The 17,693-nt window shown below is 40.8% G+C and overlaps 1 protein-coding gene across 1 annotated transcript in view; it reads left to right on the top strand.

The window, feature by feature from the left end:
- Positions 1-17,693, top strand: part of Ace2 (angiotensin I converting enzyme 2) — a 50,243-nt gene that overhangs the window by 20,619 nt on the left and 11,931 nt on the right. The window contains exons 6-13 of the mRNA XM_005358761.3: positions 341-446; positions 2,851-2,948; positions 6,876-7,045; positions 9,630-9,856; positions 12,373-12,517; positions 14,230-14,328; positions 15,749-15,871; positions 16,299-16,471. Of these exons, the coding sequence (XP_005358818.1) occupies positions 341-446; positions 2,851-2,948; positions 6,876-7,045; positions 9,630-9,856; positions 12,373-12,517; positions 14,230-14,328; positions 15,749-15,871; positions 16,299-16,471 (1,141 nt within the window). The remainder of the gene's footprint in view (positions 1-340; positions 447-2,850; positions 2,949-6,875; positions 7,046-9,629; positions 9,857-12,372; positions 12,518-14,229; positions 14,329-15,748; positions 15,872-16,298; positions 16,472-17,693) is intronic.

The following is a 17,693-nucleotide window of genomic DNA, read 5'->3' as shown; positions in this document are numbered from 1 at the left end:
TCTCTCTCTCTCTCTCTCTCTCTCTCTCTCTCTCTCCCTCCCTCCCTCCCTCCCTCTCTTTCTTTCTAAAAAAGTCCTAGAACAAAAGAAATTAGTAGCATCTGAAAATGACTTTTTGACATCAGCTTTCCTCTGGGGCCTTGCAATCCTCCCAGGGCTCATGTTGATTTATTCAGCGGGGCTAGCCACAGTCAGTAGTTGTTAAGAAGGAGTGCTCGCAAACTCTCAGAATATCTGAGAGGAGAAGAAATTAATTGTCCTGTATGAAGAAGATCTTATTTCTAGAGTTGAGCATTGGAAACTGAAGTTGGGTATTTGGGGTCGTAAACTTTCTTTTCAGATTAAGCCATTATATGAACATCTTCATGCCTATGTGAGGACGAAACTGATGGATACCTACCCCTCCTACATCAGCCCTACTGGATGCCTCCCTGCTCATTTGCTTGGTAAGGGACTGCAGGGGTTCTTTGTGCTCTTTCTCCACTTAATTATTCCCACACGACTAAAGCTGTCTGTTGGAGGGTTGTTCAAGCTAACGCATTTGAGGATACCTGTAAATAACGTTACTATCATTACGGAAGCTTTTTAAAAACACATTTTCAGCAGAAAGTCAATTAAAAACTATTCTTTATTCTATTTAAAATGAATCTAGTCTCTAAAATTTATTCTCTATTTAAGATGACTAGGGACAGAATCCTAGGTTAAAATGTGTTTATTCCAGTTGGTTGGCAAAGCTTGGGATTTCAGTATTAGTCTGAGTGAAAGAGCTCAGTGGGCAAAAGGCGGCAGGAGAGAAATGTCCCTAGGATAAAGATACTGCCTACTGGAAAGCTTCGGGAGTTCAAGCTAGACTGTGCCAATAAATCTTACTGAAAATACTCTGTTTGGAATCACATTTGAGCAATGAATGAAGGAGAATGGCCATCCTCTCCTACCCCAGCTGCCAAGGCCAAGTAAAATAGAAAGAGCTGAAAATTTCCTGCCATGCATGCTCAGCATTCCCCATAGATAAACCTCATATCTACCGGTAGGGATGTGAACAAAAGAACTTTGGGAATCTTTAACACAACATAGAAATCTTCTCTACGATATCTCTGGCAGGTGATATTCAGTAATTTTGTGTCTGCTTAAATCTGTCTGGTGTGGTGAGCTCTTTCTTCCTACCGTGGTAGGTTCATTTTTCTTTCCAAGCAGATGCTGCTTGGTACCAATTATATGAAAGTTCTGTTTTATATGGACCCAGACGAGCCCTTCTCTAGTGTCTTCTGTTCGTTATTCTTATTTCCATGCATAGCATTACCCAGAATATGTCAGTTCGCATTCGACAAGATGACCTTTTAGACATACATGATCAGCTGTCATATAAGACACCTGGCCACAATTCTATCTTCACCACAGATTAGTGATGGTTACAGTTATTATCTTGCATGTTTTGTTTTCCTTCCTTCAAGTTCAATGTGTTATGGTAATTTTGCTATTGTTATGAGTCATAATGTAAATATCTGATAGGGGACCCCAAAGGGGTGCAGGCCCCATCATTTTATCAGCAGCTGAAGGTCTTACTTGCTTTAGAAGTCATATCATTTTGCTTCTTGGGCCACTTTGGTCTTTTACTATGTACTGAACTTCGTTTTGTGGTAAGTATTTACAAATTTAAGTATGTAAATTCACTTCTATCTTTATTAAATCCAATCTTTAAAAAAAAACAAATCCACCAGGGCTGGCAAGATGGCATGGCAGGTGAAAATGCTTACCATGCCAACCCGATGATCTGAGTTTGATCTGTGGAATCCACGGTGGAAGGAGAGAATCAACTACTGAAAACTGTCCTCTGCTAATTGTCCACACGTGGGCTGTGGTACATGCCCGCCGTGCTCACACACATCACACACAGGCACGCATGCGCACAATTATTATCATTTATTGGTAAAGGAGTTCACTGGAGTACTCTTCATGTCATTGTGTTGCCCACATTTTTAGTGCTAGGGTTTGGTCTCTCACTATTCCAGTGCATCCTTTTCTGGATCCATCTTTCCTTTTAGGATTTCTGGCCCTGAATCCAACTTCACAGTGTTGAAGTTGCTCAGCTACCTAGTTAGGTGTGCTATTATGGTATTAAAAGTAAAACTTAGGTATCAGTATCAGTTAATAGTATTTGTTGAGGGCATGGCGGCTTTTTATAAACCTAGTGTGTAGTAGCTATGACGTCCCATATGTTTTATTTTGTTCTGGTTTTTTTTTTCAAATATTTATTTATTTATTATGTATACAATGTTCTGTCTGTGTGTATGCCTGCAGGCCAGAAGAGGGCACCAGACCTCATTACAGATGGTTGTGAGCCACCATGTGGTTGCTGGGAATTGAACTCAGGACCTTTGGAAGAGCAGGCAGTGCTCTTAACGGCTGAGCCATCTCTCCAGCCCCTTGTTCTGGTTTTTTGAGAAAGGGTCTCACCCTATAGTCCTGACTGGACTGGAACTTGCTGTGCAACCCAGGCTGGTCCTCTTCTCTTAGCCTCCCAGGTCCTGAGCTTTCCGGCATGCATCACCATTCCAGTTTTAATTGTGCCTTCCAATAATAATTCATTATAGGAGAATCTCTGAAGATTCTTTAACAAGCTTTGCCTAAGCACAGAATCTCTTGTACTCTTAGTATTTTACACGTGATAAAGAATGTTACTATAAGAAAAGGACCCAAAGGAGAAATGGGATTAGTGAAAAGGGAATGCTAATCGAGATGGTTTAGAAATACTGAATGACTGCCATGCTCAGGCAACCATATGCACTATGAAGATTGGATCTGTATTTCTGTTGCTTTTGTCAAATATTAATGTATTCTTTTTGTAAATAGGTGATATGTGGGGGAGATTTTGGACAAATCTGTACCCTTTGACAGTTCCCTTTGGCGAGAAGCCGAACATAGATGTTACTGATGCAATGGTGAATCAGGTAGGAAGAAGAAGTCTTAAACCATGAGGCTTCAACTGTATTTTTCATTTATGCACCTTTCTGTTCTGATCTTGTATGTGAAATCATGCTGATAGAGATCCAAGTTAACTTAAAGTTATTTCTTATGTGTTTTTGTCAAAAAGTAGTTTATAATGTCACAGATCTCAAGTACCTTCAATAACAGGACCTCTATTTATCTTGTTTTGAGAGACAATCAAAATTGAGATGACCTGATTTTTTTTCTTTAAGCACTAAGATATGGATTAATCCCTTGGTTGGAATCGCACATTTCAAAGTCAATTTTTGCTGAGTAATCAGTCTATAATCTCTATGAATAGTGATGAACAGAAACATCTTATTTTGGATATTAAAAGTGATTGTTAAAATATTATAAGAATCCTTTAAATCAATTGTGTTCTCTTTCATCAGTGAAATCATATTAGATTTTACATGTTTTTTTAAAAATTTAATTAAGTTCTACATTTATGATTAGAAAGAATGGTGACATTTTTAATTGATTTTTATTGAGCTCTACATTTTTCCCTGCTCCCCTCCCTGCCTCTCCCTTCCCACATTTTTATTCACCTCTAAAATGGTCTCAGATGGTCACACAATAATTAACTATGTATGCTTGCTGAATATTTGCTCACAAATCCCCTTACAGCTGTAAGGGGTAACGTAGTGAGGACCTTCACATATGTAGCATACTCCTGGGGAAAGGTCATGGTAGAATAAAACCCCAAAGCTGCAAGCCCTCAACTTGTTCAGCTGTTCTAGCTCCATGTTGTCATTGAGTCATAGCAGATGGCCATCATGATATCAACTCTTGTTCTTTCCCAAGGACCTCCATGTGTATTGTATATTGCCTTCCACACTGTCTATGCAGTTGCTGCTTTTCCAGTGTTACCTCTAAAAGTGTCAGAGGAGCTCCATTAGAGCTGCATGCTATAAGAGACAAGGCGGGCTTAGAGGTGCGATTCCCCTAATGGCACAAAGATCATCAGGGGCAGCTCCTTTTTCAATTCAAAACTTCTAATGATTCTCGTCCACTTCCGTTTTTCTGTTCATTTACTATTCTAAATATGTTGACTGTGCTTACCGGTCTGTGCTGTTTTGTTCATTCAGCTTCAGAATATCATATTCAAAAACAATCTGGAAATTGATATGCCATAGCAAGCTCCCGCCCCTAAGAATCTTAAACACTAAGAACAAAGCAAGAGACATTACAGTCTCTGACTTTAAAACACACTACAAAGTGGGATCATTAAAAATAGGCACAGACACCACTAGAGCAGAACAGAAAACCTAGAAGCAAACTCATGCATTTATATCCAACCAATTTTCAACAAAGGTGCTGAGAACTTACATTTGAGCAAGGACAGCCTGTTCAATAATTATTAGATGCTGTGAAATTAGATGTGCACATGTAGAAGAACCAAAGAGGAATTTTGTCTCTTACCAGTTCCAAAAACCAAATCAAAAGGGCCAAAGATCTAGTTGTAAGACCAGAGACTATGAAGCAGGGGAAATGATTCCAGACATTGGAATAGGTAAGGAATTTTTGAGCAAGACCCCCAAAACACAGAACTCAAAAGCTAAAGTAGACAAACATGAAAGTAAAAGCTTCTGCATAGTTAAGGAAACAAAAAGAAGAGAAAACAATATGCAGAACACAAGAAAGTATTGAAAACATGGACATGTGGTGAGAGTTAATGTCTAACATGTATAAGAAATACGATAGCAAAACTCCATATAATCTAACTAAAACGTGAGCATTGTTCTTCAATAGGTATTTCTTAAAAGAAGGCATATAGTTAATTATTCTATAAAAATGTTCAATGCCATCAATGATCATGAAAATGCAATTCAAAGCAAAAATGTATGATGACTTCGCTCCAGGAAAAAAATGGCTATTTAAAAAAGAAAAAAATAAAACAAACAGCAACAACAGCAAAAACAAACAAAAAAATATAGCCCACTGGGTGCTGGTGAGGATGTGAAGTAAAGAGAACCCTTCCACACTGACTTGGAAATGCAACTTAGTACATCCATTAGAGGAAACAGCCCACCACTTCCTTAGGGAATTAAAAATGCAACTGCCATATAATCCAGCAACTTTATTCCTGGGTATATATCCAAAGGAAATGAAATGAGTATGTTGAAGTGTCTTCAATACTCCCATGTTTGTCAGAAGGCTGTTCATAATGCTCCAGACATGAGAACAAACTCAGTGTCTCTATCGGGATGAATAGATAAAAGAGAGTGTGCCACCTGCACACAGTGGAATGCTTTTCAGCATCATGAATGAATTCCTGTCATTCATGAGAGATGAATGGCTCTCAGGCATTCAGATGGAACTGGAGGGCGTTGCATTAAGCGAAATAAGCCAGACATACAAAGAAAAGCACATATGATCTCACTCATATGTGGGAGTACTAAAGCTGATCTCATGGAAGTTGAGAGGAGAATGGAGGTCACCAGATGCTGAAGCATGTAAGGAGAAGGAGGGAGATGAAGTTATCATCAGTTCACAGTAATAATTTAGATGTGCTATTGCACAGTGCAGTGACTATAGATAATGATGACATACTGTGTAGTTTTGATAAGCCCAAAGAAAGAAATCAAATATTTTCTCCATAAATAAATGGTAAATGAGAAAACAGATATGTGTATCTTAATTGGAACATTAGACAGCATATATGTGTATGAAAACACACATTATACCCCGGAAACATGTGTACATTTCTATTCATTTGTATCAGTAAACTATGAATTCAAATTAAAAGACTGTCATACTAATTAGTACCAATTTTTTGACATTAAGCCTTTAGGAGTCAATAATATAACTGATGACGCTAATAATAACAATACACATTCATATTCTGTTTCTTATCGCTAGGGTTGACAGAATAGATACACTAAACATGACTGATATTCAAGATCAGAATAAATCTTCTGATACTAAAAATAGCTCATGGCACCAAGTATTAAATAGTCAACCTTTGTTTGCCTGATGTGGGCTTCATTGCCTCAGAGGGCTTGGTTGTCCCCTGAGACATTGGTATGAAAGAATTTGCCAGGTGGCACATGCCTATGGCAATCTTTGTATAGTTTCAAAATATTCTGAGAGTTCAGATGCTGAAGTGAAGCTCAAATCCTCATTGGATTCTAGGCTACATCTGGCTTTTTGCTTCTAAAGGCCTAGACCTTCATGTCTACTATGTTGTTCATTTCTTTCATTGAGTTGAACATATGTCTTGACCCTTTAAGGAGTTCAGTGACCGCTGCCTTTAGGTAAGTAGTCTTCAGCAAATGGATCATTAGTTTTTTTGGGTTTGTGTTGGAATATAAAGAAAACTAATCTTGGATTTAGCTTGAAGGTAGACAGTTTGTCTAACATACGTAAAGCCCTGGATTGCTTCACAGCACTGGAGGGTGGGGGAGTCCATAAAAACCCAAAATCCAAGAATAAGGACAAAAAAAAGAAAACAAAAAGCATCCCACATATAACTCAGCTTGTTGTTAATATTTTCATGTATCTTTTTATTAGTGACCATTGATACCAACTAAATGGTTTCTTTTAATTTTTTTCACTTCTAACTTTACTCTATTTTATAATGTCCGTATGGTTTCTTTGTAGATAGTTTGTGTACCTGCACAGTTCCTGTTCCACAAAAGTCTCATTCCTTACTCATTCTGATGACCGTTTCCTCTTTGCTTATATAAAACCATATTCAATGTAAGTAACTCCTTGACACAAGTTTTGATTATTTCCTAGGTAAATTCCCTAGAGGCAGCTGTGCAGGCAGGTGGTAAACATTCAAAAGCCCAGCTGTCTGTTGGGAAAGTTATGCTAACGTCTATGGCCAACAGGAAGAATTTCTCTTATAGTATAGGGACTAAATATTCTTTCTTTTTCTCCCTCAGGGCTGGGATGCAGAAAGGATATTTAAAGAGGCAGAGAAGTTTTTTGTTTCTGTTGGCCTTCCTCATATGACTCAAGGATTCTGGGAAAACTCAATGCTGGTTGATCCAGGCAATGGTCGGAAAGTGGTCTGCCATCCCACAGCTTGGGACCTGGGGAAAGATGACTTCAGGTACCGGGGCTGATGCTTGCAGCGCAGATACTGAACGGGAAGTAATGAAGGCAGGATTCCCTATGCTTCTCTGAGCATATGATTTAAGGGTCTGCAAAGTAAAGCTGGGGGTCCACAAGAGTACATCTGTCTCACTCGGGAAAAGAAGGTCCACAGTTCCCGAATGGCACTTTTAGAGAAGATATCTTACTTGAAAATTTGCATGTTCATTAGTCTCCTGATGACAGGGTTGGTGGCACCCCTATTAGGAAAGATTTGGTGCCGAGAACCTATTACAGATGAACAAATGACTCACACGTTGATCTTCCCCTCTACCCCTTACTCTTGTGAAATAGGACAAACGGATAACAAATTGGAATAAGAGGGAGAAAATGGTACATGCTGTGAGAGAGACACGGGGAATGCTTTCTTAGGAATTGGAATACAGGAATGAGCCACTCCTGTACTAGGAGATAGGATCAGACAAGGGCTTTATGGGTGGTTTAGGAATTGAGCTTGGATTGCAAGAAGAGGTTGGATAGATACCTGGGAGGACAGCAGCACATGGGAAGAACAGAGGGATTAGGTGCAGAGGGCGGGACCTGGTGTCGGTGCTGAAGTCAGCAAGCTCAGGCTGGACCAAAAAAAAATATGTTCAGGATAGTTTGAGAGTCTGTGATGTGGCAGAATGAGCATGGGGTTTGGAATCCAAGGTGTGTCACTTAGTGATCGGGCAACCTTGGGCAAAGTCAGCTTGGCTTTCAGTTTCCTTATCTACAAAGCAGAACACTAATGACCAGGTTTGTGTCTTGGGATCATTCCCTGGCTTGCACTGACAGTTTATATAAGGGGAGACCTCTCAGGAAAAGGCAAGTGAGGGAACAGGTCGAGTTAGGCAAAGCCGGTAAGGATGCAGTCTGTGATGGAGACTTGACTCCAGCCTGATCTCATGAACTGCTCTGAAGCCTGATTTGAATCAGAATTCATCACACCTTGAGCCAAAGGTGTGGTCTTTATATCTACCCTATGTTAGTCAGTCACAGGCTGTAGATTACCCCAAAGTATTAAGAAAACCTCTCGCCCAGGGGTGGTAGTGCATGTCTTTAACTCCAGCACTTGGGAGGCAGAGGCAGGCAGATCTCTTTGAGTTCAAGGTCAGCCTGGTCAGCAAAGCGAGTTCCAGGATGGCTAGGACTGTTACATAAATAAACCCTATCTTGAAAAAACAAAAGAAAAGAAAAGAAAAGAAAAGAAAAGAAAAGAAAAGAAAAAAACCCCTCTCTTTGGGGAATGGGGTCTAGTTCTACAAACACCCATTAGAGTTAGAGGTCAGTAGTCTTTTCCTGTAAAGATAGTAAGGAGTGAGGGCTTTGAAAACCTCTGTGCAGCTGGGCAGTGGTGGCACACACCTTTAAGCCTTTAATTCCAGCACTTGGGAGGCAGAGACAGGCAGATCTCTGTGAGTTCAAGACCAGCCTGGTCTACAGAGTGAGTTCAAGGACAGGCAGGGCTGTTACATAGAGAAAATCTTCCTCGAACCTACACCCCCCCCCAAAAACCCCCTTTTGCAATTAGACAACTGTGTCCTGTAGCATAAAAACAGAGATAAATAATCCATAAACAAACGAGTGGGGATGTGTGCCAATTAAGCTTTATAAAAGCAGGCATCAGGCTGTTGGTGATCAGTCCAAATCTTCCAGTAAGGCTAAGAAATGAGAACATATTCATAAATATAGATAGCAAGTATATAATAGCTATTATAATTGTGAGAAAAAAAGAATAGAGAGAAATGTTAGGAAAGCAAGTTGTGGTCATATTGGGGTGGATATAGGAGGTTGACCTTATTCAAAACAGTGGGGGGTTTCTGAAGAGTGTTTATCAGTGTGCAAGGGGCAAACAAAAGGGAATGATGGGAAGATCCATCTGAAAATCTCTTGAAATATACCACCCATTCATATCTGAGTGAGCATAGGGATGTGAAATGGAGAAGGGCCACCACACATTTGCCAAACACAGTTGTGTTCTCACTGGGTCACAGCACAGTTAGACAACATCCACCTGCTGTCTTGAAACATCATTTCTTGTTGACTTCTATGTGGTGATGGTCTTCCAGACTTCACACATTTTCTATGCACCCTGGCTGTATGCTTTGCAAAATCTTAAGTACTTAGACCTCCTACAGCTTTGTCTTTGGTCGTCTTTCTTGCTACCCTGCTCCTGCTTCTTGGGCCATTGTGTCTACCTTTGTGATTTACATTTTAATGATGCCCAAGTCTGAATATCTCACCCCTTTTCTGTCCTGGCTATACATGGTGGTTCTAGAACACTTGGCCTGTATTCACTTATTGTTATGCACTTGGCCACTTTTATCAATCACTTCCACGTTACTCACCTCAGAATTATGTAACAGAGAGCTCTGCTTATCACCCTTTCCAAGCGTGTATGAACACAAGAAGAGAATCTAGACCTGCCCATCACTTCATATCAAGTAACAGGTTCATAAGGGAAAAATAATAAAAATTCAACATTGAAAATCTTCATGTTGCCCAACTCCAAAAAAATTCTGGAAATTAAGTAAGATTCTTGCCCATTTTTTTTTATGCAGAATCAAGATGTGTACAAAGGTCACAATGGACAACTTCCTGACAGCCCACCACGAGATGGGACACATCCAATACGACATGGCATATGCCACACAGCCTTACCTGCTGAGAAATGGAGCCAATGAAGGCTTCCATGAAGCTGTTGGGGAAATCATGTCACTTTCTGCAGCTACGCCTGAGCATCTGAAATCCATTGGTCTTCTGCCGTCTGATTTTCAGGAAGATAGTGGTACATTTTCCTTTGGCTTGTTTGGGGGGTAATCTGATAGGAGGAGAGGTATTTATTATCACCTATAGGAAAATATTTGTTTTTCTTTATGCTGCCTAGGTGAAAAAAATGTTTATGGGGCTGCATACTACCTTGTGGTTTCACATATTTAAGCAAGGAATTAAGTGAGATAACTGAATGCATGATCTTGGGATTCTAAGAATGATCTAATAGAAACTTGGTGGACTTTTTGAAGATGCTGAAATAGCGTGAAGAACTTGGATGGTTTGTCCAAGTGTCTGGCTTTTAAAGAGTTGGCTGTCATTTTAGGTTACAAACAAATAGGCAACTCCCCAGACTGTTTGAGTGGGAACAGGTTATTCTGAGACTGTTTTACAGAGAAGGGGTGTGAACAGAAGGCCCATGCTATCTCTCAACATCTTTACCTCAGGCAGTCTATCTATTTGGGAGGCTTGAACTTGATGAAACACTACTACTTTTCAGGAGAGAAAGATTTTTTCAGTGAGGTTGCCGTGGCTTTTGCAAAAGAAAAAAACAGAGTCTAATACTTTCATTTCTTTCATGAATTTTTCACCTCTCTTTTTTACTAGTTTTTAGGTTCTGTAATTTATTTTATTTTTCAAATTACATGTATGAATACGCATAAGGGTGCTTTGCTCCTATCCTTCATCATCCCCTTTCTTATTCTATTCCTTTCCCTCTAAACCCACACTTTCCAACAAATTTCCCTCCGATGTTCATGACCGTGTGTTTGTATCTCACTGCATTTCACGAGGGTTTGAGCTGAGCCTTGGTTCAGGGGAGTAAAGGTCAGGAGTCCCATCCTTGTGTGCACAATTTACTTGACTTTGATCTCTGACTCTTAGTGACCTGACAAAGGCCTGATAGGAGCCAGGGTAAGGCCATCATCATTTCTGAAACAGTCACTATTAATCCAGGTACAGCAGTTTATAGACCAGTAGCGGTGCTTTTTGATGAAGAAAGCAACATGAGAAAAGCAATTTATGGTAACCATACCTGCTTCCTGACTTAAAAATACAGCTAATTCATGCTAATGAACAGACAATGATTTGTTTTATGGTTTGGTACGCCTGCCTTGAAAACAGGCAAAGATGTGAAATCAGTGTGTTTCTTCTGATGTCACACAATAAAAGCACTGGCTTGAAAAATCCTCCTTTCCTTGGTTCTGGCCTTGTGAATGGTGTCAAACCAATAGATTCCTTCATTCTTTTTCTCCTTTCCTTTATCTTGTCCTTCTCTTCTTTTTGGGGTTGTGAATGATTTGTTGCTTGTAGACAGGGTCTTCCTCTGTAGCCAGGGATGTCCTAGAACTCACAACAGTCCCTTCTACCTCAGCCTCTCAAGTTCATGGACTCTAGGCATGAGTCACTGTGCCTGCCTCTTTATTTTTCTTAAGAAATTTATTGAGCACCTACTATGTGCGAGGCATTTCCCCCCTAAACATACAGTGATGTACAGAGCAGATAACAGCCCCTGCACTTACACTGCAGTGGTCTTCTGTGGTGTGCTGGAGGCCAACTCGCCTTCCCTGTAGGGTAATAGGCAGTTAATATTCTTGCTTAGGAAGAAATCAGTCCACTTAAAGGGCATTGTACTTATGATTATCCAGTGGAGGATGCCTTCTAGAGATGTCCATTAAACATTTTGGGCTTAAATTTATTTTTAACTACTATACAAGAACATAACTGTTGTGCATGTTAATGAAGTAACATGATGTTAAGATACGTGTATAGCTCATGTGATATTTACACGATAGCAAGCGTCTCTGTCTCTACAAACATCATTGGCCGATGGTGAACCTTTTGACAATCTTTTTTTCTCGCTTCTCTTGCTTTTTGCTTCCTCGGCGCTGGAAATGGACCCGAGGGCCTGGCCCATGCTAGGCAATCACTCTACCGCTGATAGAGCTCTTCCTGAGAAAGCACAAGACGTTGTTGTCCTTTAGATAGCCAACCTGTTGTGCAAAAAAAAAACCCAGAGATTTTTAAAAAAATTTCCCCGCCCTAGTTTCCAAGGTTTCACCACATCTGTTTAACGTTTGCTTGTTTACTAAGGACTCACAGAGGGTATTACAGAGCAGACACTGGACTGGGTACACAATCTTGAATGAGACATTAACAGTCACTGCCTACATGGAGCTCTCAAGAATAAACAGTATGACTAGGAAAACAGATGAAATTGCCCTACTTAACTCTGATAAGGGGATATTTGAAGGAGGCAATTGAAAGTGGTTAAAAAAAAAGTATGGATCAGTTAACTTGTGAATTTTTACTTAGTTGTTCTTTTCTGGGGTTTTATTCTAAATCTGTCACCGGAGAAGAAAAACATATATATACACATTATACATATGTCCACTGCCAATATTTCTCATGTAGCCATCCTGTAGTAGAGTTATCCTGAGGAGGAATAATAGCTTGAGATTAGACAAAGTCTCTTACAAAATTTCTGCTTTCGTCTTCCATCTTAATATTTGCCCTTTTCCATGTTCCTTTCAGAAACAGAAATAAACTTTCTACTCAAGCAAGCCCTGACCATTGTTGGGACGCTGCCATTCACTTACATGCTAGAGAAGTGGCGGTGGATGGTCTTTAAGGGAGACATTCCCAAAGAGCAGTGGATGCAGAAGTGGTGGGAGATGAAGTAAGTCAACGACTTCGCAGTCCACGAACCGTCTCCTCAGGGGCTTACTGTTCCCTTAAGAGCATTTTGCTTCACTCGCAGCGCTATCTCTATTCCAATTGCCCAAGGGGAGGCTTTCTGAGGTCACCTGAACCCACAAATTGCAGGGGGGCTAGGACACTAATGCCAGATGGCCTGGTTGGTGGATAAATACCTTAGCTCTCCTGTTTTCTTGTGGAACAGCTCTCATGGTGAGTAGCGTCCTTCTTCATGTGGGAATCAGTTCACATTGCTTATAGAACTGATATTCGTGATAACGCGCCCTTTGGGCGGGAGTCCTGTTTTCCTTTCTCACTCCTTTGCTCCTGTTTCCTGAAATCATTTCCCAGGACATTGTCTCAAGGGTCTTTTTTGAGTAATAAGATAAGAAATGTGTAATAAGCCTGGTAGTGGTGGCGCATGCCTTTAATCCCAGCACTTGGGAGGCAGAGGCAGGCGGATCTCTGAGTTTGAGTTACAGAGCGCGTTCCAGGAGATCCAGGGCTACACAGAGAAACCCTATCTTGAAAAACCAAAAACAAAAAAAAAACAAAAAACAAAAACAAAAACAAAAAACAAAACAAAACAAAAAAAAACAAAGAAAAAAGATGTAATTAATCAGGGTAGTTTCTAATGTTTGTGAATAAGCGAAGCTGTCCCCAAAGAACCAAAGTTGCCTGCAAAAGTTGCAATAATAAAATAAAGGGCAAAACTATATTCCTTTTAAATAATGTCTAAAAATGAAGCCTATATGGCTTCTCTACCCTTTTTCCCAACTGTGCTAACTTTCGGATCCCCGTTAACTTACTTTAAACCAACTTGGAATCAGACCTCCAAAGTACTGATTGCTCATTTGGCCATTTGCCAATCAGAAGTGCAGTTTCTCCTTAGTGTTCTGGCATAGTATTTAGCACAAGAACAATAGAGATAATTGAGACCCAGCCTCAGACTCCAGCTTATGTCTTGGTGGTAAGGAGTTTACATGTGAAAAATCACAGCATAGGGAGAGAAGTGGCAGAGATTAGAGACAACGCTAGAGACGATGTATGAAAGTAGAAGGCGGGCTCAGAGGTAGAGAAGGGGGGCAACGAGAAAGGGAGCAGAATGTGATAATAAGGGATTGAGGATGATCAAGAATATTACATGCATGTGTGAGATGTCATGGGGACCTGGATTTTATGTAACTAATAAATACTAGTAAAAGGCAAGAGAATAAAGCATTACTAAAAGAAGACCCCGAGTCTAAGGGAGCGTAAGTTTTTAAGTGCATTGCCCAGTGGGTGGCAAGCTCCACAGAAGGGGACGCATTTGAATTAGCTTTGAAAAAAAAAAACAAAACAACTTCAGTTTTACAAACTGCTGACAGGAACACAGAAAGTGCAGTGCCTGAGAGAAATGGATAGGGTTTCCACTGCATATTTATAGCCATACAGTGTTCTTTATGGACTCTTTAAACTCTGGGTTTTAAGGAGATAGCCATTTTCCAATGGTGAGTTTTGGCTGAATTAAGGCAACAGGAGGCAAACACACAAGAGGCTTTACTTTCTGGTTTTTACATTTTTTTTAAAAAAAAATTTCAATTGACAACCAGTTTCAATATAAATACTATTGCCAGGTGAAAGTGCTCTGAGCTCAAGCTCCCTTCTCATGGTGGTCTACCCCCAACTGACACATGCTTCCCTTTTCTTCCAAAGGCGAGAGATCGTCGGTGTGGTGGAGCCTCTGCCTCACGATGAAACATACTGTGACCCTGCAGCTCTGTTCCACGTGTCTAATGACTACTCGTTCATCCGGTAAATGACAGTTGAGCATCCGCTGTTTAAAGGATTGCAAGGCTAATAACAAAAGCATAAAAGGCTCAATGAAGTGACAATTACAAGCCTTTTCTCTCTACCTCCTACCACAAGCTTAATGTAGATGATCAGTTTCAATTCAATGTAATGCAGCTTAATGTTTTATTGGGTTAAGTGGACTTAGCTGAGACTTTCCCCGCATTGTTAAGGAATGTCCTATTTTGCTTTGTATTGCTGGGATAAACACCATAGCTAAAAGCAACTTGGAGAGGAAAGGGTTGATTTGGCTTTGTTCCACTCGCAATCCATCACGGAAGGAAGTCAAGGCAGGAACTTAAGCAAGGCAGGAAACTGGAGGCAGGACCTGAAGCCGAGACCGTGGCGAACACTGCTTACTGGCTTGCTCTTCATGGCTGCCTTAGTTTGCCTTCTTGTAACTCACGGGACCATCTACCCATGGGTGCTACCTCCTCCCGTGGGCTAGGCCGCCCCACATCAATCATTAATCTAGAAAATGCTCCACAAATTGGCTCCCGAGGCCAGTCTGACGGAAGCATTTTTTTCAATTGAGGTTCCTCCTTCTTAGATGACTCTAGCCTGTGTCAAGTTGAGAAACAACAACAAAAACTAGACATAAAGCAAAGAAAAGCCAGCCTACAATTCACAATCTCAGAGATCCTAGACAGCAAAGAGAACCCTAAGAGACATATACTTGGATCTAATCTACATGGGAAGTAGAAAAAGACAAGATCTCCCGAGTAAATTGGGAGCATGGGGATTATGCGAAAGGATAGAAGGGGAGTGGAGAGAAAGGGAGGGGAGTGGAGAAAATATTTAGCTCAATAAAACACAGTTAAAAAAAAACAACCAAGCACAACAGGACCATTTGGTGAAGCAGAAAAATATTTTTAATTCATCTTCTCATTACTAGTAGAGTTTACTATACACCAAAAAGGTATTTTATTATTGCTGTTGTCTATTTTGTCTTTTGTTTGAGACAGAGACTTAACTACACATCCCAGGCTGACCTTGAACTCATGATCCTCCTTCCCTAATGCTGGGATGCAGGCATGTGTGGGCCTCACCTTCTATATTTGTAAAAATGGGAATTTCACTTACTTGGTGTAAGAACCAGCTTGCCATCGCTTTATAGGAAAGGGCTAGAAGTATGTGACAACAATTCAAATATCACTAACCCATGGCAGAGTAGCCATGCTGCTCTATCGTCAAACATATGCAATGAAAATAACATTTGGTACATGTGAAGAGGTCACGTTGGACTCCTGCTACAGGAAGACTTTTAGGCAATACCTCTGGGGTTACTTGGGCCAGGAATGTAAGTATCCACCCAGATCTGTGACTCTGTGACAGCAATAAAACATGAGCCTTCTTTTTGTTTGTTCCTTTGTCACGTGTACAGATATTACACAAGGACCATTTATCAGTTCCAGTTTCAAGAAGCCCTTTGTCAAGCAGCTAAACATGATGGCCCACTGCACAAATGTGACATCTCAAATTCCACTGAAGCTGGACAGAAGTTGCTGTAAGAATTGCCTCAAAATGCTGAGCATCTCTTAGCACCCCGTATTATTCATTGCCATGTCTATGATTTAATTTAGTTTATTTGCCTTCTCCCACATCTTCCCCCCAAAAAAGAAACATTAGGACTTCAGAATTTCTCCAACCAACCAACCATGAAATAAATGTTTAATGTGGAAAGAGATGGGAACCTAGATCATGAGATGCCAGGATAGGTCACCTCTTGGTCCCTCTGTGATAACCACACAGCTCTCTTTCGAGCAATTGGAAGGAAAGAGAAACTGAGTCTTAGATCCATCTGATAATATGCCTTATTTTTTCAATCCACCCAAAGAAAATGCAGCTCATTCCAAGAAAAGAATGTAGAGTGTAGATGCAAAGGTGTGCCCAGCTGCTTCAAAATGATCTGCACGCTGTCTTTTTTCCTGTAGCAATATGCTGCATCTCGGGAAATCCGAACCCTGGACCCTAGCATTGGAAAATGTGGTGGGAACAAGGAATATGGATGTAAGACCACTGCTCAATTACTTTGAGCCATTGTTTGTCTGGCTGAAGGAGCAGAACAAGAATTCTTTTGTGGGGTGGAACACTGACTGGAGTCCATGTGAGTTCACAGACTGCGAATGCATTGTGCATTGTTCCTTGTTTGCTTCACTGAGCGTCCTTTCTATAGCCTCGCGGGGGCTGTGACACAGCTGAATCTGTCTTCCCTCTTCTTGAGACACAGTCACAAACTCTGTCAGGTGTTCTTATCAGTCTCACGTTCACAATAAGAGTATAAGACTCTCCTACTGCCCTTGGACGGTGCTCTTTGCCCTAGTTCGCTTTCTGTTACTATGAGGACCACGACCAAAGGCAACTTAGAGAGGGGAGGGTTTCTTTCAGCTTACAGCTGATTGTCCATCATCAGAAACTCAAGACAGCAATGTGGAGGCTGGAACTGGAGAGGGGCTGTGGAGGAACACTGCTTACTAGCTTGCTCTCTCTCCATGGCTTGACTCGGCTTGGCTTTTCCCTGGACCACCTGCCCAGGTGTGGCATTGTCCATGATGTGCTGGGACTTCACACATCAATTATTAGTCACGAAAATGCCTCACAGGCCAATAGGATGAAGACACTGTTTTCAAATAACTATAGCTATGTCAAGTTGATAAGAACAAACGGGCCAGCCTAACTCTTCTGAGACAAACACTGTCATCTGCATCATGGTTAGAGCCTGAGTTTCTGACAGTTACTTTCTTTAAAACTTTGCTTGCTTTGGTGTTTTACTGTCAGTCAGCCATAGAACCTTCTCCTACCAACTCTCTCACTGTCTCTGGATAGACTTAACGTGATTCTTAGTGAAACTGTTATCAATATTTATGTCTGGCCACTTGCACAGCCAAATAACAGACCAGGCTGTTTCCTTTCTTAAGTGACTTGTTTGTATCCGAGTTTCAAATCACCTCAGCTTTTGGCGTGCATACTTCACCATCAAGCAGAACATTGATTGCTTACCAACTGGTCCCATCTATCTATTATTCTCAGATCCATTTTCTTCCCTTGAAACTTCCCCGTGGAGTCTCACGTACTCCTATCTTAATACGGACCATAATCGTCCTTCAGAGTTATCGCCTGGTTCCTCCAGGTTGAATTCTGTTTCCTGGGTTGCACCTCTTCTTTCCGGGTTTATATCTTGTTCTGTTGGAGAACAAGTTCCAATTGGCTGAGTAAGTGATGTTGGTGTACAGAACCACGCCATCCCCCCCAAAGTGGCTTTAACCACAACCTCAATATCATTTTCCCCGCTTACACACCTCTGTTGTATCAGAATCCCAAGCTCTCTC

Source organism: Microtus ochrogaster, chromosome X (genome assembly GCF_000317375.1).
Source record: "Microtus ochrogaster isolate Prairie Vole_2 chromosome X, MicOch1.0, whole genome shotgun sequence".
In the NCBI taxonomy this organism is placed as follows: domain Eukaryota; kingdom Metazoa; phylum Chordata; class Mammalia; order Rodentia; family Cricetidae; genus Microtus; species Microtus ochrogaster.
The sequence above is the reverse complement of the archived record's forward strand: the minus strand, read 5'-3'. Positions and strand labels throughout refer to the sequence as shown.